The sequence below is a fragment of the Cricetulus griseus genome, chromosome 6 (genome assembly GCF_003668045.3).
Source record: "Cricetulus griseus strain 17A/GY chromosome 6, alternate assembly CriGri-PICRH-1.0, whole genome shotgun sequence".
NCBI classification, from domain to species: domain Eukaryota; kingdom Metazoa; phylum Chordata; class Mammalia; order Rodentia; family Cricetidae; genus Cricetulus; species Cricetulus griseus.
In genome coordinates, this window is record NC_048599.1 from 82,375,342 (window position 1) to 82,390,023 (window position 14,682).

Consider the following 14,682-nt stretch of genomic DNA (forward strand, 5'->3'; position numbering starts at 1 on the left):
GACTCACGGCACAACTGGAGTGAGATCAGTCCCACTGTGTGAGTCAGGAAGGTAGCCAGCAGTGCCAGGATCTAGAGTTAACATTTTGTTCTTGGAACATCTTTACCCAGGCAGCTGGAACATGCTGTCTAAAAGAAAATCAGGCGACCTTTTCACACTGCAGTTTTAATGTGGCATTGCCGCTATCACTCTCCTTCCTTAGGTTTTTAATGCATGTAACTTTTTAGTGAGTCCCTCACCTTTTGGTGTGCCTCATTTTGAGCTACATGAAACAATAGTATATTTCTTTATAATCCATTCTTCTCCAACATATCCAGACTCTACATCTCTGTCTTTCTATGGCATTTTTAGCTTCAAGGGGGTGCTTTACAGTTAGATAAAAACAGGATCTTGAGGCCTGATCTTTGATGCCTTTTCACCGAAATACTCAATTCTTATGATGGCGTAGCAGCCAAAACTTGAATTTCAGTGCAAAACCATGAGTCACACGCATACTCTTACGTACTGATTTTGCATTATCACCTTTTGCTCTTGATGTTTCGGGACCTTGCATTATGAGGCAACGTGAAAGATTTTTCTAATGTATGTATCTGTGTCTCTTGTCATTGAGGTCATTGTCATGAGAAAACCCTGGACAACAGCCATGACAAACAGAAATATTTTGACAACCCACAGTCACTGGATGCTGCTGGAGAAGAGCCCTCTGAGCAAGGAGCAGAGGAGGACCCTGTGCTTTCTGTTGAGAACTCAGGGAGGGACTCAGAGGCCCTTAGACTTGAAAGTAAGTTGATTTGACCTGAGCTGTGCTTCTGTGGGAAAATCAACTCCCAAACACCAGGCTTACACTCTTCTCTCTTCTCAAGAGTTCGTTTCCGTCTTGTAACAGCTACTCGTAGAGTCAGGAGGGTGACTGTCAAATGATGAGGCAGAAGACACTGTAATGGGAAAGCACTCTTCACACTCTTCCATTTCCGTCCCTCTTTTGCTAGAACAGACTTGATTCATGCATGTGCAGTCTCTCTTAATACTGTCAGTCTGTGGAATGAGTTACTGCTGGCAGGAATGTCTTTGTGGCTTCTGGAATCCCCTGTTGCTCTTGACCCTGACCTGTCCTCAAATGCTCTTTCACTTTCCTCACTTTGACTTTCCTGTGTCGGGAGGACACCTGTGTCCTGACCTTGCTCTTTCCTGCCTGTGCAATGTCTTGCCTCGGGTGGTACACGTTCCTGTGAGTACACCAGTGACTCCCTCGCTGTACTTGACCTAAGGCTTCTCCACAGCTCCAGACTGATTTTTGTAGGCTCTTTATCTTGATGTACAGGGGCTTTAAATCTAATATGTCTGATGCTGAACTTGACTTTACCTTTGGTCTATTTCCTGAAACGTTAATTCTCATATATCATCCTGTGACTGCAGCTCAACTCACCCAAGTCCCCTTTATTTCCTCAGTCTCTAAGACCTGTTGAAACTCTCATTTTTTCATCTATTCTCTCTACTACTAACTGACTCAGTCTGTCTTCACTTCTGCCTTTCCTCTCAATGTTTTCCTAACTGTAGCCTTTTACTTTGTATATATGCTATCTCTCTGTGTGTGCATACATATAAGTATATATAGAATTACAATTATATAGGGTGTGTGTGTGTGTGTATAGAGGAGACAAACAGAAAGAGAGCAAGGTAATGCTTGTAATTGATACAGAATTTTAAAAGCAGAAGCAACCATTGTAATGGATTTCTGGTGTGTCCAAAGAGTTGTTTCTGAAATGCAGTTCTAATCAGGTAAGTTTCCTAAGCCTAAATTTTTCAGAAATTCTCTATTATGATTCAGAAGAATCTAAATTAATGTAGGCTATGAGGCAGTTTGACCTTGATTCCCTTTGTAACTATACCATTTAATAGGAAGTACAATATCCCTTCCTCCCTCAAGCCAGGTTCTTTTGAACCTCTGTATCTTTCACACACACTTACCTCTGCAAATGCTTTGCTGGGCTGGGCATATACCTCAAATGTAATGCTTGCCTGACATGCACTAAGTCCTAGGTTTGTTCCCCAGTACTGCATAAATTGAGCATGGAGGTTCACATATCAGCTACATAAGGAGTTCAAGGCCAGCCTGGTATATGTGAGACTGTCTCAGAAAGGAAGGGAGGGAGACAGGGAGGAAGGGAGAAAGATAAATCCTATGCATTTCCAGTATTGCCTTCTCTGTGAAGAGTTCACAAGGGTTTTCAAACTTTTAAGAGATTCCATCTGCTACCTTTTTCCTACATTTTACAAAACACATTTTACATATTGACATTAGTTTGTGTGTCTTGGCTTCTATCAGATTATGAGCTTTAACTGATTTTTTTGTTTTAGATTTATTTATTTTATGTGTATAGGTGTTTTACCTGCATGTATGTTTGTTGCACCACATGCATGTAGTTCCTGTAGAAGCCAGAAGAGGGCATCAGAACCCCTGGAGTTACAGAGGCTTGTTCTCTAGAAGAGCAGCCAGTGTTCTTAACTGCTAAGCTGTCTCCCTAGCTGTTAAGATTTATATTTACTTATTGTTTCCAGTGTTAAGTGTTTTTGTCCGCATGTATTTATGAGTATCACATGCTTACCTTGTGCCCCTGGAGGCCAGAAGAGGACTTTGAATCTTCTTAACCTGGAGTGACAGAAGATTGTGGGCCACGTTGGTGCTAGGAACTGAACCTAGCTCTTCTGCAAAATCATCAAGTACTCATTAACAGCTCATCTAACTCTCCAGCCTCATAATTTTTGTTTGTTTGTTTTTCCTGAGTTGCTCCCTCACTATATAACCCTAACTGTCCTGGAATTCTCTATGTAGATCATGCTGGACTTGAACTCATAGAGATTCACCTGTCTGCTAACCAAGTGCTAGAACTAAAGGTGTAATAAAAATAAGTGTATTTGGGAGTAAGAAAAAATAAACATTTTTATTATTTTTTAATTATTTGTATGTGGGTATGTGCACATAAATGCAGGTGTCCACAGAAGCCAGAAGAGGATGTCATATCCTCTGGAGCTGGAGTAACAGGTAGTTGTGATCCACCTGACATGGGTGCTGGGAACTGAACTAGGATTGTCTGCATGAGTACTCTTAACCACCGAGCCTTCTCGTCAATACCCAGGTTTTGAACTTTTTACATACCATGTCCTATGAAATTTTACCTTTGTTAATTGAATGTGATGTTTGCCTTTTGTGGATTGAATTCATATATTTTCTAAGTAGAGTTGGTAGGATGATCTGAGTTTATTCCCAAAACCCACATGTTGCAAAGAGAGTATGACTCCCATAAGTTATCCTTTCTTCTCCAAATGCACGCATGTACACATGTGTGTAAATAAATAAATAAAATGTTTAAAGTAAATACTAATACAATATCTTTTCTCCTACTATTAAATATTTAGAAGCTCCTATATAGAGGAAGCAAGTCAGTCCTCAGGGAGACCACCACTGTGTGAAGGATTGTGTCTTTTCTCCTCACTGTGACCTTCACCCTTATAGACTTAGAGAAATAGTCAGTTCTATTAGAAAGTATTAGACTTTAAGGAAAGGAAATCTCACTTACCAACTCACAAGATTTTTCCTTAAACTGGATACTCAGTTTGCTCACCTTCAGTCAGGATGACTCTTCACTGATGCCTGGCAATCTCATGTCTTTTTTGGCACCAGTACACCCACACTGTTCCATGAACATCCTGAGGTTGCTTGGACTGAGAGTCATCAGAAATGACACTGAGTCATGCTGAGGGTATTTTACCCATTTAAAGAAATGGTCCCTATTCCATTTACAACTCTGTAGTATCTAGGATATTTATATTTTTGGTTGTAAGCCTAGCCTTTAACAGCTGAGCCATCTCTCCAGCCCGTATCTGGGATAGTTATGACTACTGTGTTAGTCATTATTTTTCTCTAAGACAATTCAAAGTAAAACTGGACCACAATTTTGCCCCATCTCCCTTTTGTATAACACATCGCTGACTGAGACAGTGGTCACCTAACTTCATCTTCAATTCCATGTTCCCCGTGTGTTTCTATTCAGTCCCCATACTTAGGATGAGCCATAGTTACCCTGACACAGGGAATTTCTTGGGCCCCTTCAGCATCATACAGACTTACTCAGGCAAATTCCTTTTGTCTCTAATGATTCTGCTCACAGTGTGAGAGGAGTGAGCACTTTTAGGCACTCACTTTTCTTGACCATGTGTCAATCCCCTACAGTTCTTTTTCATATCATCAAGGTACCAATAACATGTCCACAGAAGGACAGTTTTCGGTTCACATGTTCATATCAGTAGGCTTCCTCTGCTGTGATTAGCTGTTGTAACAAGTCATGCTTATTACTACAAACACATAGTAGTGTGTTCTCAAAGACACAGCCAAACATAGACATTTTGAGAAGTCTAGTTTTGGGAGAAGAAACGCAAATGCTTAAGTCCTCTCCAGTGACTATTAACTGTAATGATAATTCCTGCCTTTGTGTGGTATTTTATAGCTTACACAGCATTATGCATCATGTTCTTGTTTGTGAAATAGATATTATTAAGCCCTATAGATGAGCCAGTCAAGGCTCAGAAAAGTTAGATAGTGCCCTCAAATTGTCAGTAGGTGACATATCTAAAACTCATATTTAGTCTGCTGATGCATGGGGTCTCGTTATTAGTGGACTTCAGAAATAGAGGTTTGATGGGTGAGAACATCATTTTTAGTTGGTAAGGTAATTTTAATGATGAAAATAGTTTACTAGAAGAAGTACAAAGATGATCTCAGAATAAAGGTCAGTCTTAGTTAAAAATGTACATCCGGTCACCTTATACACCAACACGCATCTCTCTAGAGATAAAAGAACTTTACTCATGTATCCTTTCTTAAAATTTTCATTTTGCTAAGAGTGAAGATAATGCCACTGATTGACATTTTTAGATCACTGTTTAGTACTTGTTTCCCTGGTCCACAGATCCTCATTGGCAAGGGCAAGCTATCACTAGAGAAGGAAGACATGGGGATTGTTGTCAGAGACACTGATATCATGATCTGCTTCCATCACCATTAGGTGAATGAGCAGGTCACCTCCCTGAGCCAAAGTTCTTAGCACATGGAGGCACCTGTTAGTTGAAGGAGCCCTAATATTGGTACCAGAGTAACCTAGGGAAGATTCCCATTTCCTGGATTGCTTTCCTGGATTGCCATCTGAGTTGTTGCTCCTGCTACTGACTCACACAAAAGAAGAAAGGGCACCACTGTTTTGTGTTTTGTTTTTGTTTTTTTCTGCTCAGAACTCAGCATATCCCTTCCTGGCCACCTTGGTGTGAGTACTTTAATCTAGGCCTTGCTCTCTGGGTATCGTCCTGATGTTTGGTACCAGTGCTTATGTCGTAAGTCCTCAGCAGATCTTCAGCTTTGCAACCTGACTTCTAATCAGATCATTGGCATTTAAGGAGGACACTGGAGCACCACACATTATTTCTCAGGGCCCTATGCTGGTTGCATCCTAATTTAGAACCAAGTTAGCCTGTGTCCTGTGTATGGTATCATTATTAAAAGGAAATATACTCTGTTGGCCTATAGTGCTCCCTGTAATCCCAGTACTTGAAAAGCTGAGGCAGAAAGGATCATGAGTTTGAGGCCAGCTCCAAATGTATAGCAAGTTCAAGGCCAGACTGGATGGCATGACAGATCCTGTCTTCAAACAGGCCAGTTCAGTTTTGGTGCTCCATTGGCTGGTACTTCTCTTACCACACCATAGAGGTGTTTTAAGTCAGACCTGAAGTGTCTGACTTCCATTTAAACAGTGCCTTTAGGCTGTTTACTGTCCATGTACTTTTTGTTTTGTTTTTTGTTTGTTTTTCGAGACAGGGTTTCTCTGTGGCTTTGGAGGCTGTCCTGGAACTAGCTCTTGTAGATTAGGCTGGTCTCGAACTACAGAGATCTGCCTGCCTCTGCCTCTGCCTCTGCCTCTCGAGTGCTGGGATTAAAGGTGTGCGCCACCCCCGCCTGGCTTTGTCCATGTGCTTTTTGAGAGTCTAGAGCACATCTTTCTATTTTTTGCTCCATAAAATGCTCTCGAAACCCCTCTTCTGAAATTGTAAATGCAGTTTCTTACCCCTTCCCCTAGAAGAGACAGTCACATGTTTTTATTCCCATTCTGACGTTCCATTCCCTGTCAATAGAAGGGGGTTATTCCTGCCCACTCCACTCCTCCACCTCAGTTCAGTGTACTCACTTCCTTCAACAACTCTTCTGATGTTGTGGCTCCTGCCTGGTCTTATCACCATCCTTAGAGTCGTCTCACTGAGATTTTTCAAAGTCTTCTTCCTAGCAAAGTATTTGTTCAGCTGATTGTTTTTGAGCTGCCATTCTCACCATTGCATCACCCTCAGTTCCTCTGTCCCTCATTTAACATGCTTTGAGGACTTCAAGTCTCTCTCTATTAGCATAGTCTCCTTTGGAATCTCTTAAAATAAGGTCCCCAGACTTAAGCCTGAATGCCATGTGTTTTGAAACATTGAGAAATCACACTGAGATGTTTTCTTTTAAATTGGGGCACATATGGTAATCTTGGTTCTCAGCACCTCTGCTCTCTGTGATTCTTGACAGAGTACCTAACAAGGCTGAAACTCAGTGTGAACCCATGTGACCCTCACTGTGGGTACTCATGTTCTCTTCAGCGTCACAATATTTATCCTCCATCTCCTGGTAAAGAAATAGTGCCTGGTAAAGAAGATGAAGGGAAACTGGAGGCGTGGGTGTCAGTCTCTGTTGCAGTTTATATCACACCATCTGCCCCATGGGCCGAAAGCCTAGAGTCTACTCCTGCTGCTGGCTTCCAGCATCATTTAAAATCTGAGATTCCTCCACAATCCAGACCTATCACCATACAGAAGGCTGAATTTCCAGCTATATCAGGCATTTGTACAAGGCAGTGTTCCACATGGGGTGTGTCTGGGTTATGATATCCCAGCCCTCATTACACTGCTGTGACCAACAGTAAATGTGTGACTGAGTTATCTCCTAAGTGCATTAAAACCTAACTCTATCTTATCTCCCTCTCCTAACTCCACTTCTGTAACCAGTATTCTGTTTTTATACTCAGATTGGGAACTGACTTCTTCCTCATAGAGAAGCCTACGATTTCACATGAGACTTTAAAATCTTGAAATCATCTTTAAACTTACCCTATTTTTCTTCCAAAGTTCTTTGCAGTCCCAAAGTCAGAGTTCTTTGTTCCATGAAATGTCTTTCTAGTCCTATGTTCTGTCCTTTCTTGTCCCTTGCCACCCACGCCTTCACCAGCTGACTCACTACCCCTAAACCCAGGCTATCATCGTCCTCATAGCTTTCACATACTTCATTATTATTCTGCTTAAGGAACAAGAGGTTCCTTTTGTGGAACCCCTCTTCCAAATTCCACCAGAGAGTCTTAATGTCACCAGCTTCCCTCTGAATTGTTCTTGCTGATTGCCTATTCACATGCTTTGTTCTAATTAACTTGCAATTAGCAGCACCTTTGCACACGTCTTCCTTATTCCTGCATACATATCTGCTTCAGTCTGTAAGTACCTGAGCCAGTACACATATGCTTTTTAGAAAGTTTCCCCCAGGCTGCTTCTCTGTCTAAATCCCACAGCAACTCTGCCTTTCTCTGGGATTGTGTGATTGCATTCAGATAATTTTGTCTTACAAAAAAAATTTTAATTGTCTCAAGCATATATAACTTTGTGTTTCCAAATTTATTATTAATTGGTTATATTTAATATGCCAGAGTCAAAATCTTCATGTGCTTTTTGCTCCCATCAAAATAGTTTATGGCAGAGATAGACACATACATAGGAAAACCTAAAAAAATTAACACTGGTTTCTCCCTCACCCACAACATACAACCTATTTGTGAACCACCCATCTGAAGAGTAAATATAAACAGTGTATGTGTTTAGTGTTGTTCTCTAAGATCCTGACCCAAACACCCTTTGAAATGGCTCACTGGATGCTAGCAGCAGAAGTCTGAAGCAATTCCAGGACCTTTCTTCACTTGAGTACTGGCTTCCATTATGAAATGTGCTCTCTCTCTCGTTCTCTCTCTCTCTCTCTCTCTCTCTCTCTCTCTCTCTCTCTCTCTCTCTCTGAAGTTAAGCATTTGTATAATACTAAGTGTGTCTGAATCCACATGACCAAGGTAGTGGGAAGCAATAACTGAAAACTTAGACATTTTGCAGGTAAACAGCATGGATGCTTTCACATAATAGCCAGGACTGAAACAGAGTTAAGAGTTCCTAGCCATAGCCTATAGTTGGAGTTTTCATTGCTGTGATAAGCACTGTGAGCAAAAGCAAAGTTTATTTCACATTACAGCTCACAGTCCATCATGACAGGAAGTCAAGGCAAGAACCTAGTGGCAAGAACTGAAGCAGAGGCCATGGAGAAGTACTGCTTACTGGCTTGCTCCCCATGGCTTGCTCAGCCTGCCTTAGGAGTGGCACACCCACAATAAGTTAGCTGGGCTCTCCCACATCAATTATTAATCAAGAAAATATCCCACACACTTGCCTACAGGCTAATCTGATAGAGGCTTTTTCTTAACCAGGGTTCCCAGAAAACTCTAGCTTGTGTTAAGTTTACAAAAACCAAGCAGCAGAGCCTCCTCATGTAATCTGATTATACACTGAGAAAGTAGTCAGTAGTCTGCCTTTGGCCACCGCCACATTTTGTTAAGCCTATATGTTTTGCTGGATGAAATTTATCAGACTCTTTTCTGTCTTGGAATGGGGTGAAGGAATCCTTTGGGAGCCATAGGAGGAGAAAGAAAAAGAACCTGAAAATCAGAACAGGGAAAGTTGAGAAGACTGCCAATTTAGGCAGGTGCCAGGTAGCTCTTCCATGTACATTGCTTCGGGGGTTCCCAGTGGCCGCTCTCTCCAGCTGTTTTCCTGGCTAATACGAAGCCTGATTTTATGTTGCTTGCCATTCAGGTGAGTGAACAACAGACTTTTGTTATGTGACCACCTGACAGGATAAACCACAGAGTTTAATGTCTTCAGTTGCCTGCAGGACAGGGCCAGACAAGAACAGCAGATCCTCAAGAACATCATAGATCAGATTGCTTGGAGCTCCCATTACTCTCTTCCACAGCTGCTGGGGTCTGTGTGCTGGACCCAGGGTTGAGCATTAGGAACATCATATCAAGATAAAAACCTAAAATTATATCCTTGTTGGCCTATATTTATACCCCTGGTCACGTGATCTACACAACTACCAACCACTTTTGTTTCAGTATCCTTTCCTCAGAGTACTGACCATAAGCATACAAAGCTGTAGAAGGCAGCAGTTGGCTTAGGAAACCTAAGAGGAACTTCCTTGAAATAACAACAATAGGGTTTGTAGTCACATGGTCATGAATAGAACCTTCCAGATTTCTCAAGGAAGAATCACAACTTGACCTCAGGCTCTCCCATGTTCCAGAATAGAAACTGAGGCAGAGGGCAGAAGTGCCAGCAAAACTGAAGGTCATGCCACTGGCATTGTACAAAGTTTATTTCAGCTGTGATCATCAATCATGTTTCTTGCTCAAGAACCCTCCCCCAAGACTACTACCATTCATTTTGTGGCAAAAGATCTGCTCATATGTATGTGAGAGTCCTGACACTGGCCTTATTAACAGGATGTTCTTAATCTCTGAAAAGGCTGGAATTGCCAGCTGAAGGAATAATGATCTGGCATGAGCTGTCAAGCCAGTGTTCTCAGGTTAACCAGTGGGGACATGTTATAAGATGAAGCATTTTGCTCTTAGTTTTTGTACCCTATCCACTTTTGGAAGGGATGAGACATGATATTTATGAAGCTCAAAATAAATATCAAAGATTAAGTAGTAAGCAATTTATCAAAGGAAAACACTATGTTTCTGAGCATCCTCATAGCTTAAGCATGGGGTGGAACTTAAACGTTGTAAGCTTCATGGGAAATAAAACAAACATACCAGATTCTTGAGAAAAAAATTTAGCTAGCACATTCCACTGAGAGCCACTGTGAGAGTCCTTAAATACTTGAGCTACATAAATAACTGTTTTTAAAGAAATTAAACTAGCATATGGCTATTTTTATAATAATCATTACTGAAAATGGAAGTCTTCCTGTAGAATTAGTATAGTTTTCTACTAAATCATTGTTCATACAAGCAATGTGGTCTGGACACATAACTGTTTCATAGATACTGAATAAAATTTAGAGGACCTACATATTTGATAAATAATTGAATAAACATCTTTGCCATCTATGTTTTATATGTGCAGCAAGTGATCTTTCAAAACAAATAATGTGTGGCAAAGCTATCCTCACACTATTGATGCCATCCCTAGCTGCCTGACTATGGTTCCTGCCATTACTTTCTGGCAGGTTTTTGGCAAAGGCTAAATGACAGAGATGGTGCTCTTTTATGAAGTTTGAAGATGCTGAACAGTATTCTATAAAAGAAGCACTGTAGGCCGGGCAGTGGTGATGCATGCCTTTAATCCCAGAACTCAGGAGGCAGAGACAGGTGGATATCTGTGAGTTTAAGGCCAGCCTGGTCTACAAAGCTACACAGAGAAACCCTGTCTTGAAAAACCAAAAAAAGGGGCGGGGGAGGGGGGCCACTGTAGCTGTGCCTCCAAGCAGAGCCAAAATGTCCCTAAAAACAAGGTTTGAATCACTCAGTACTTGAATAAATGCTATGAAACTGTTGACAACACCACCCCTTGAATTGCAGGCACAGTGGTTGAGGAGAGCAATGGTTCTGATGAGGTGGAGAAATCAGATGAAACAAAGATGTCAGAAGAAATACTGGCTTTGGTGGATGAGTTTCAGCAGGCCTGGCCTCTGGAAGGTTTTGGGGGAACACTAGAAATGAAGGGGCGTCGTCTGGACCTTCAGGGAATACGGGTACTGAAGAAAGGTCCCCAGGATGGAGTAGCCAAGAGCTCTTGTTATGGAGACTGCAGAAGTGAAGATGATGAAGCAACAGAATGGGTAAGGATTTGCCAGCTCAGAGCTGAGGAGAAGGTCTGGTCAGGCAAGCACAAGAACCGGAGTTCAATTTCTCTCTCTCTATATTCTATTGATGTGCTTGTCAATTTTGCAAAGGCAGCGAGAATCTATGTGACTTTCTGACCAGCTGTTACTCTTCTCAGGACCCAAGCCAAAGAAAGCCCCTCTCCTCAACAAACAGAGATAGACACGCTTCCTGACAGATATATATACTTGTTTCTTACACTCATGCATACCAGTGTGTACATGAACACACACTTGAATACAGCACATACACACACACACACACACACACATATGCATCCACACAAACACATACACAAAGAGTTCACCATATAGTCTTCATGTATCCAGCTCTTTGGGGGACTACTAATATACAAGTGTGAAGGTTTCTGGGTATGTGGTACTACTGTACTCCATGTTCCAGGACACTGTTCACACTGGAATTTTCCAGGAGCATTTCATTTATATATGCATTGGTGACTTCTGGGAGGTGAGAGGGAACTGGGATGGTTATAAAGCACCCTCAAAGCCACAGACTTGGCACAGATGAGATGCTTCTTTTTAGTATCTCTATGTACTCATCAAGACTAGGTTATTTTGCACATTTCACTGCCAATTTTTCATTTAGATCTTTAAAATCAAGCTTAGCCAGATGCAGTATATACCTTTTTTTCCTTTTCAAACTATATGTATATAGTTTGAAATGTGTGTGTGTGTGTGTGTGTGTGTGTGTGTGTGTGTGTACATACATTTTTTTTTAAATTGGAAACCAGGAGAGTATCTCAATATATAGAATAGTGAGTGTACTCATGAGCCCTTCCCCTCATCTCAAGTACTACCAGCCACAGTAGCACAGATGACTTGTTCCAGCATTCCCACAGGGGAAAGGAAGCAGAGACAGAAGCATCCCCAGAAGCTCTCAGGCCAGCTAGCCTGGGTTACACAACAGTGAAAATACCCTACCCCGGACAAGCTTGCAAGGCAAGTACCAAAACTGGAAGGTTGTCCTCCACTGTCTACACACGAGCCATGCCATACAATACCTGGACTGCCCCAAACACAAATGAGCACACACATATCACACACACGGATTTTTAATAGATCCATAATAATTATATATATTTATGGGGTTAATATAAACATATATTTGTATCTCCAGTGGATGTTTCCACATGTATACACAGTATGAATATGCAGCAATCAAATCAGGGTATAATGTATCTATCCTGGTTATTCTTTTTAATATAATATTCTTTGAGAATTCCATATGTGGATGGATGGATGGATGGATAGACAGACAGACAGTCAGACAGACAGATTGTATTTACCCCCACTAACTCTAAGACCCACTACTCTCACCCTTTATTTTTTCCTTATAACCCACTCAGTCGAGTTTGGGTACACATGCAATACTGAGTGTGGGACCATCCACTGGTGTGTGTTCAACCCACGTGGTACCATACCATTAACAAAAACTGACTATTCCTCCCCTAGAAGTCACCAGCTGTCAGTTCTTCAGGTAGGAATGGGGGCTTATGAGCCCTTCCCCTCATCCAAGCTGGACAATTGACTGAATTACTCTTTATGAAGGTAACTACAGCTTCTCTGAGTTTATGAGTATAGTGAACCTGCCATTTCCAAAAGATCTTGTTTTGCTCCAGCCACTCCTGACCTCTAGCTCTTAATCTTTCTGCCCTCTCTTGCTCAGTTGTCCTGAGTCTTGTGAGGAGAGGGTGTGATATAGCTGTCTTGGTGTCTTGACCAGTTCTGAGTTAACCACCATTCACTACACAAACTTCTCCAATACATCTGAGAACTGCACTGATCACTAGGTATAGAGATACAAATTTCAGAGCCATTTTGATACTGTGTCCATTTAGCAGAACAATAGTTATGGGTTCATCCTGCCTTAGCCCCAGGAACTGTGGGTTTTTGGTCAGAAATACAGCACTGGGTATTCACTTCGTCCTGTGGAGCAGATCTTAAATCCATCAGATAGCAATTTTTTATCCCCATAGTAACCATGATAATACAGCACACATGAACATATCTTGCCATGCAGGTTATTATTCACAGCTGAATAAAACTACCAATGACTTTTTTTTCCTCTAATAACCTGATAGCACCTGGTGCTATGAAAGACAGCTAGTGGGGAGGAAGCTTTCCAGTATCAACTTGATTTTTCCATGTCCTCTGATCAGTGTGTGTGGTGTCTTCAGAAATAGGATCTTGATCATCAGATTCTTGTGGACTAGCTTATCCTTAAAACCACTGAAATCCACAGTGAGGGACAGATTCATTCATTGGTCTCATTTGTTTCTAACATGTTTTTGATTCCCAGATCACATTCCAGGTCAAACGTGTAAAGAAACCCAAAGGGGATCATAAAAAACCTCCTGCAAAAAAAGTAGAGTCAAATCAAGCAGAAAATGGACAGCGTTATCAAGCAAATTTAGAGATCACTGGCCCAAAGGTGGCATCTCCTGGACCCCAAGGTGAGACTGTCACAGAGCTCATTTCTTCTTTCAGATCACTGTCTCTCTCATAAGGGATATGTTTTGTGACTTAGAGCAGTTCAGATGAGAAGGGGAAAGACCATATCAGTCATTAGTGTAAGAAATTCTTTCAGACTCCTATTTTTTACCATTAACTATTTGAGTTAAAGGCCACCATCATATACCCAGGTGATTTTTTCTTCCCAGCTGTTAAATGGTGGTGAGATAATTCCTCTTTTTAAAATGTCGTAGCCCTCCGGGCGTTGGTGATGCACGCCTTTAATCCCAGCACTCGGGAGGCAGAGGCAGGCAGATCTCTGTGAGTTCGAGGCCAGCCTGGTCTCCAGAGCGAGTGCTAGGATAGGCTCCAAAGCCACACAGAGCAACCATGGCCCTTTTTAAAGGAATATTTTTACTATCTTAGACCAGAAATTCAATTCATTAAAATGTGTCTTATTTAACTAAACAAAAAGCACTGACTAAAGCAGAGGGCAATAGTAGGGTATATAGAAAGAATCTATTATCCAAACTCGGGGTGCACCTTAATAAGATATACACACAGCACTACCCAGTGTAACAAAATGTCCTGTCAGTAGCCCCCATGGGAGAGCAAACATAAACAATTAAGATTTTTGCTCACCAAATTATCTCTAAATGTATAGTACATGAAAATTAACAGAGCAAACCTAATGATGAGCAAACAAGATGAGTCAGAGGACTTTAGAACATATCAGTAATTCAATCTGGGAAAGTTGCCTTGTAGACACCAAAGACATGCTCAGAAATGCTGATTACGAGGGCTCCTTATCATAGTAACAGCCGATAAGCAGCCTAAATACTGCACTTTCCTGGTTAAGCTACAGCGTGCCTGTGGCATATGTTGTACAACAAAGAAACACAACACAGCAAGTGAGTAAAGACAGTTTATGAATGGTGTAAGGTTGTTTCCATCCTGAGAGTCAAACACACTGTGTTTTATCAACTGTATTTTTCTCACATTTCAATATCTCTGATACATAAGATACATGTCACTGCTGACTGTATGTGATAGTTGGCAGGAATTTTCTGTCATAAATTGTCTCAAGCAGTCCATCCCAGGGAGTTGATGGCCTCCTAGATGAGCCACACCTGGCCTAGCAAGCAAGCGTGTATAAACAC

The 14,682-nt window shown here is 41.4% G+C and overlaps 1 protein-coding gene across 2 annotated transcripts in view; it reads left to right on the top strand.

Moving 5' to 3' along the window:
- Positions 1–14,682, top strand: part of Ttc17 (tetratricopeptide repeat domain 17) — a 105,886-nt gene that overhangs the window by 62,066 nt on the left and 29,138 nt on the right. For both annotated transcript variants that reach the window (XM_027422409.2, XM_027422410.2), the window contains exons 17-19: positions 611–781; positions 10,749–11,008; positions 13,371–13,524. In XM_027422409.2, the coding sequence (XP_027278210.1) occupies positions 611–781; positions 10,749–11,008; positions 13,371–13,524 (585 nt within the window). The remainder of the gene's footprint in view (positions 1–610; positions 782–10,748; positions 11,009–13,370; positions 13,525–14,682) is intronic.